General features: G+C 39.4%; 1 protein-coding gene across 1 annotated transcript in view; it reads right to left on the bottom strand.

Moving 5' to 3' along the window:
- Positions 1–1,967: 1,967 nt before the first annotated feature.
- LOC103374205 (microtubule cross-linking factor 1-like) overlaps positions 1,968–7,746 on the bottom strand; it is a 43,702-nt gene continuing 37,923 nt past the window's right edge. Inside the window, exons 4-5 of the mRNA XM_008304251.1 lie at positions 2,891–3,040; positions 1,968–2,234 (exon numbers count right to left, since the gene is read on the bottom strand). Of these exons, the coding sequence (XP_008302473.1) occupies positions 2,133–2,234; positions 2,891–3,040 (252 nt within the window). The 3' untranslated portion in view covers positions 1,968–2,132. The remainder of the gene's footprint in view (positions 2,235–2,890; positions 3,041–7,746) is intronic.

Genomic DNA, 7,746 nt, shown 5'->3' with positions numbered 1-7,746 from the left:
TTAACATCAATATCTGAGGCTTTCACAATGTTTTACATAGAAGACAGACAGTAGTGACACAGGAGAGCAGCTACAGCTTGAATTAGCTTCTAAGAAAATGTGGCTAAATACAGCTAAAGTGAGGGGATGGTGTGATTACATAACATTGGCTTTTGAAAAAAAACAAGAGCTGAAAATATTTTAGTGTGATTATGAATCACATGCATAATGTTAGCATTTAGCGATCATGTGAAAGAGGTGAAACATTCTTTTCTCATAAATATATGTGCATACAGGGTGAGACTTGTAGACAAAATATAATTGGTTATGATCGGTTTTTAAAATTTGGATAATTTGAACTGTTTCTCCTTCTGTTTCTGCAGCATTAAGACTGTCGGTTGAATCGCTCTCCAGCTCTCAGTACAATACTGAGGTCCAGCCAGTGCATCGCATAAGTCGGCTTTTTAAAGAATATCAATATCAGTGCAGACTGTAGGCTGCAGCCGCCCAGCAATCAATAATTCACAAACCTCCTCTTCACCTGTGAATTATCAAAGCCTTCATTGTCTGCGGGTAGCCCTGTCTGTGTGGTTAAACATCCCTCTGTCCAGTCTGTTTAGCTTTAATACACTCACTTTTCTATTATATCCGTGTACGTCTCTTTGTCGCTCTCTATAGGAGTCCGTTCTTCTTATCTGTCCTTCAGTTTTTCACCGTCTGGGACGTACTTGAAGCGCCGTGTTTGCACTGTCTAATCAAAAGCGAGACATTCCTGCGTGGATGAGCGCGGCTCTCTGAATCACATCAGCTATGTGAAGAACTCCTTTCAGCGAAGGGTTCGCATAACTCGCCACAACAAACACAGCTTATGAAACCACGTTAGCCCGTCAGCGAGCAAACAGCCACAGAAGCCCTCCGTGCACCAGTCATCCCATCAGTCAACACGCAGATATGCAAGACGGAAAATAACTGGAGCAGATTTACTTGGCCGGTTTTACAGTGTGGAGAAAAACAACATTAAAATGAGAATTTACAATGCAAAAAGCACGCAAAACATTTCCTCTTTTGCAGGTCTGTGCAAAACTTAGCAGATAACAAACTACTCAACAACATTTTGACCAGTAAGGTTGTCAGCAGTAGCATGTATGCATCGAACAGGCCGATACAACCTACCGGACACATCATGAACTAAGTCCTACCAGCAGACTAGGCATGTTCCTAACTTAACCGTTGCCAATCGTGAGACTTTTAAAGTATTTAAAATCCTCTGAAAACCGATGTCCAACTTATTATCCGCTCTCACACAGGTACATTAAAAAAAAGTGTTGCCAAACCCACCCAGCAACAAAAAGGTTGAAAAGACGTCTTTGCCATACGTCTAAACTCAATTTTGGTTGAAAAGTGACAAGTGAAAAGCCGACTTTTTTCAGGCAGTTGAAAAGACGTCTCTATTAAGACATCTCTTAATCAACTTGCGTTGCATTATGGGTACTGTAGTCCCTCCCGCTAAAAAGGTTTGACCTAAAACTCTTCATATTGTCAATTTTTCATTCACAAACATTCATTCCGGTTTCTGTTACCTGACTTGCCTAGATAGAAATAGCTAGCTAGCTATGGGACACAATTGGACGGTCCAAACGCAACCCAATTTCAACAACTACATTTGGGATAAATCTAGGCTATGATGGAACCAACTAGATTTAACCCAAAAAACAACATCTAAATTACGTCATCAGAGGGTCTACTGAGGGGTAACATGACTGTTCTCTTTAATTTAACCTTTATTTCAAACTTATTTGCTGGCCTGAGATCAGTACGACTATACAAGTCATGGTGCTCCTTTGCTAGCTAAACGCCCATAAACAGTATTAAACAGCAAGACCGCAGTTAAGTTTGAAATATGCTAATAATAATAATAATAATGCTTTCTGCATTTGTAATTGAGTATTAATGCATGTTTGGCACATAATAGGTAGGTGTGACTTTGTTGTATGGAGTGAAGTCCTCCAAGTGGACTAGAAAAGTATAATAGCGACTAATAACAACAATGTCTGCAAGGGACTATAATCAAGATTTTACATTCATTAGTCAAAGACAAAAGCCAAAAGACAGAGTGATGATTTTCCAGCCGTCTACAAACAGCTCACCGGCATTCAGGGAACACAGAGTCCAGTCAGACCCGAGCAGACAGACCTACATCCCCTGCCAGCGACCCAACCATCCGTCCAACCCTGACCCACATCAGCAGCCTGGTCCTGGGCCAAGGCCGCGACCATCACACCAATGAGGAGGAGAAAGAAAGAAAGACAGAGAGAGAAAAGGACGGAAAAGATGGGGTCTCATTTTCTGCTTTTTACTCAAACTAGACCGAAGACAACGAAGGAGTCAGCAGCGCTTCTCACGGTGGAAACTCTGGATGTGTTTATACTTTAACAAACAGCACAACTCTGGTTCGTTTATTTCCACCTCCGCTGGCCCTGACGGCCATTTCTATTCTTCCTTTTCTCATTGCGGCGTTTTACCGGCTACACTTAGTGTAACAGAAAAGTCCCTGGAGTGGCAGCAGAGTGGCAGGAATGAAGTCTAGATGAGAACAGACTCTCGACACAAACTGAGCGCGGTGAACGTTGTTTTCTTTAAACGGCCAACAGAAAAGCCGACGGGCTAAATAAGGATCTGCCGGAACCTCAGTGTTTAGCCGAAGGTTCTGGTCCGGTCAAAACACCAGTAATCTCCTTCAACAGGGAAGATTTACCCAAACACAGTGTGGGATTGTGGGAACGGTGCAGCTTAACCCCGTCTTATTTACATACCGACACAAAGAAAACCTTCACTGAGCTGCACCAACCAGCACATCCTGATGGACTCTTAAACAAACATGTTCTTCACGGTTCGGATACTGGGATCCTACCTTGTCGATCTCCTGCTGCAGAACCTGCTTGGCGACCTCCAGGTCCTGCAGTCGGACCCTCAGCTCCTCGTTCTCCTGGTCCAGGTGACTCCTTTTCTTCTCCACGCTGTCCAGCTGGCTGTGGAGACGGATGGAGACGTCCTTCGCCACCTGGAAGAAGAGCAAAGAAAGATAAACATCAGAACATCTGAACGCTTTGCTTTCTCGCTTGCATGCGAAACAAAACCTATGACAAGCACTTTTTATGTTCCTGATCTCTGTACAGGAGATTAAAGGAAGAGAATCTTAATTTTCCAGCATCAGAAACGTCCCAGGAACGCTGTAAACAGTTAAATTCTGCTTATTTCAGTGGCGCCTGTGGAGTATATTATTATCTATCTGCATATACGAGTCCATGTGCATGAAGGGGGGAGGGAGCTATATTTTTTTTAAATTTAATAAAGTCAAAAAGATAATTAATTCCAGTCTGGCAGGAAGTGATCTCTTATACATAATGTGATCTTATGAAAGTCTGATTGTTTCCCCCCCAAGGGCAGTTATTCATTAAAAGTTTCTAATGTCACAGAGTCAAAGTCAACCGCTTCGTATCTGCAGCATCGGGAGACGAAAGGCAGCAGTAAGGAAAAAAATCGGACGATGTGGTTTGGTGGAATTTGTTACGATGCTGCTACAAGATTTAAAATCAAATTAATTTTATTATGAGAAAACTCGTCTACAAACTGTTTGTAATGAAACTGAGCGAATCCTCTGAACCTCTAAACCTGCCAGGGGGTTAAGAATTTTTTTTTAAATCACCAAAAATCGACCATTTATCAGAGACAGAAACTGTAAAAACTAAATAAATTGTCACAGTTTCAGCTTTTTGAAGGTTCTTTAACTGATCGTGTGCAACATGCAGTTTAATTTTAAAAATTAAGAAAATATAAGACTAAAACCATGATATTTCGTCTAAATTACTCCATTCTACAGGCCTCGTTTTTTAATTAATCACCAAAAATAAACCTCTAACCAGATTCTCAGTCAAAGTCAACGTCACTTTATTGTCAATTGTACTACATGTGTGCACATACAGAGAAGTGAAATTGTGTTTCTCTTGAACCCTCATTTACATAAAAAAAAAAAAAACAGTAAAAAATATACATACTAAAAAATAATTAAGATAAACATAAATAGCTACAAAATATACAATTTAAACATATAATAGGCTAAAAAATGTAAAAATCTGAACATATAATAAGCTAAAAATATCAGTAAACACAAAAGAGAACAGAAGAATCTGCGTAAGGCACATATTAAGACTTTTGGTTCCGAACCGGATTTGTATGTAGAAAACAAATGTGCAGTGAAATATTCTGTAAAAAATAAAAAAATAAAATCCTCACTACAACTGAAAAGCCGTGAATAATATAGCTGCAGCTAATATAGCAGCTGTGCTGGGTTGAAGCTCAGGCTTGGAGCAGAAACAAGACAAAGATTTAATAAAATAAAAATGTAAAAAAGTAAAATATCTACAGTATGTCAAGTCTGTATTTTTAACACCTGTGGGCACTTTAAAAATGTTTTGAATATTACATTTCTCTTAGTATTTCTCTTATTTTGCTAAATTAATAATCAATGAAATGCAACTTCTTCTGCTTTTTTTTTATTTTAAATTAAATGATTTATGGCGTTCTAACTTTGTTATTCTACACAGAAGACATTTCAGTATTTCCTCTACTTCTGCTCACGGCTTGTTCCCTTCGAGGTGCAGAACTTTATATTACGGTGAAAAACGAGCCCTGCGGTGAAATATGACAAGACGCCCAGAAACTGGGGTAAGATACACGAGGACGGCAGCTACTCTACAGAAACACAGTTAATCTTCTGGATCCCTGCTTCATGTCCTGATATAAAAACATTCACCGGCAGCTGCAGTCAAACCGGTTTGGTTTGAGGAAGCACAACACACACACACACACACACACACACACACACACACACACACACAAAGCTAATTTAATACTACAGTGATGACGTGGTCCCTTAGAATCTTTACAAAGCTTTTTGAGAAAGGAATAATAAATACTTGAAGGTATTCGGCACCAAAAACGTGTATAAAACCTCAAAATGATGATGGTAGATTTTTATTTTTAACCTAGACAATCAACTAATCAATCAATCAACATCATACACTGTAATCAATTAGGTTTTATTGGTATTATTCACACAGAAAACCGCCACCAACCATCACATGAGAAGACAAAACCGGCCTCGCACTCAGTCAGAGATCTGCGGTGACTTAATCAGATGTAAATGTATATTAAAAAACGAGAAGGTGCAGACAAAAGAGGCCGTTCACTTCAATAAATGTCCTTTTATAACTCGACGGCTTCGGCTCAATTGAGACTAAATATGAGGGCTTTTATTTTAAAAGGCTGATAAAATGAAACTTTAATGACTCCCGTTGGAAGCAAAAGAATTTATCCAGCGTGCGTTAAATCAATCACTCAGCAGCTCACCAACGCACTTAAACTCCATTAACCTGATGTAATCTGGCTGGATGAGGCTTTTTGTGTGACGATTTAAGAATATATACCGACAGATTGTACCTTTATTACCCAGTTATTGATTTATTATCACAGCAGGGCTGCAACTAAAGATTGTTTTCTTGGTTTTTGATGAGTTGTTTGGTCCGAAAATTAAATAAAAGTCCACGAATGTGTCCTCGAATGTTTTGTTTTCACCACGATCCAAAGATTCTGAGTTTACCGTCAAAGAGGAAGAAAAAAAGAGGAAATATTCTGATGTAAGAAGCTGAAATGAGACATTTTGAACTGTGTTTTCTTAAAAAAAAAATTTAAAAATGAATTATTTAAATGGTTGGCAATTATTTTTAATAGTTGTAATCAACTAATCATTGCAGGAAATGTATTTTTCATCATCTTAATATACTAAATACATTAAAACCAGATCTTTTTTTCTTTGACCAAGCATCAGATTTAAAATATAAATGGTATATTGTGTTTTCAGTGTAAAATCATGTCTGTAATCACACTTTTTGGGTGCATCTTGTTCCCTACATATTGATTTATTATTCCCTGTGGGGCTGCAGCTTGTTTAATGATAAATTGTTTGGTCTATAAAATATCAGAAAATGGTGACAAAAGTCCTTAAATGTTTGTTTTTTTAACCCAAAGCCCAAAGACACTCAGTTTGCCGCCATAAAGGAGGAAAAAAACAAAAAATATCCTGATGTAAGAAGCTCAGATGAGAAAAAAATTCAACTTATATTCTTAAAAAATGACTCAAACCTGTTACTTAATAATTAAAACAGTTCCCGACTAATTTAAAAATGAGCCACTAATCGACAAACCTTTGCAGAAACTCATCATCTCAGTAAACTAAACACACAAAACAAGATCATTTGTCTTATTTACACAGAGTCAGTTTAAACGTACATACTTTGTTTGCGGGGTAAAAGGCGTTTTGTTATTGTGTCTGATTCATACTCGTACAATCTCGCTGCTCGTCTGCAGCATCTCTCTCGAACACAGTTTGCGATTGTGTGGCTTCCCCGTGTGTGTGTGTCTGTGTGTGTTAATGTGTGAGTGTGTGTGTGTGTGTGTGTGTGTGTGTGTGCTTGAACCAGTGCCAGCGTGCAGCTGAGACCCACAATGCCCCTCTGTGCTGCCCACTCTGCCTCTAACCGGCGGCTCCCGGAGCTCCACCACGCTCCAATTCATGCTCTAATGTGTTTGTAGACTGTCTCGGATTCTCTCTTGTGTCTAATTGTACTGCGGTAATTTTTTCTTACAAAGCCTCGTCTCTCTGCTTCTTCTTTCCGCTGGTTGCAACATTCCACTTACTTCCATGTAATCCTCGTTTTGATTCAACTACAAATGACCTTCGGATGAGTGAAGCTGCAGAACAAGCGGCTAAACAATAAGCTGTGAGGCTGCAGGATCCACTGGTGATGAAGTGTAAGAGCAGAAAGAAGTAGTAGATGTTCGACTGTCTGCTGGTCCTTGAACTACTCATCTGTGACGGACGTTTTGGTGAGAAAAACTCCCAAAATCAAACCCTGAAATGTTGATATTTCATCAGAATCACTTCATTCTACAAAAAATACATTGTTTGCTCTCAAATATTAATTCTGGGCTACTCTGAGCCATGAGCGACTCTCCTGCAACAGTCTGGTGACAAAACTTCTTTTCGGTTGAACTGCAGGCTGTGTTTACTGTGACGGCCCAATGTCAGCTGCTGTCATGGAGGCCTAGAATTCCCTTTACCTGTGGGTCCCTGAAGGCATCAGGACGGCCCATAAATCTCAGCCATCCCTCTCTTGCTCTCTCTCATTCTGACCCGGCTTCGTTGGTGGTGACCCATCGTTCTGTTACCGTTTTGTTTTGTTTCTGTTCCACAACACCTCACATCCCATCATGTTCACTCATTCACACCTACTGATAGTCACTAGACATGCAACTATTTGTTAAATGGTTTGCTTGTGGTTATAATAAACGTCCTTATTTTGAGTTAAATCTGTGTTCGTTGCCATGTTTGTTATAACCCATGAGCCAGGTTGTGACATCACACAGAGTAGAGACGAGTGAGGAGTGTGTGACACACAAATTAGCCAAATTTAAATGATCTAAATTACTCCATTCTAACTGATTTGTTTTGGGGGTTTTTAAATCGCCAAAAGAAAAACAGTTTGCTCTCACAGGATTCTGTAAAAAAGGGCAGATAGGAGACAAGTGTGGAGATAAATTAAACATGTAAGTGGTAAAATATATATTGTGTAGAGAGCTACTTTTTTTTCCCCCCAGTATTGCTCGCAGCTCTAAGCACTTGGATAAATTTTGCACATGACGATTTCA

Source organism: Stegastes partitus, unplaced genomic scaffold (assembly GCF_000690725.1).
Source record: "Stegastes partitus isolate 25-593 unplaced genomic scaffold, Stegastes_partitus-1.0.2 Scaffold2177, whole genome shotgun sequence".
In the NCBI taxonomy this organism is placed as follows: Eukaryota; Metazoa; Chordata; class Actinopteri; family Pomacentridae; genus Stegastes; species Stegastes partitus.
Note: the sequence above shows the minus strand (reverse complement) of the source record. Positions and strands in the feature narration are given on the sequence as shown.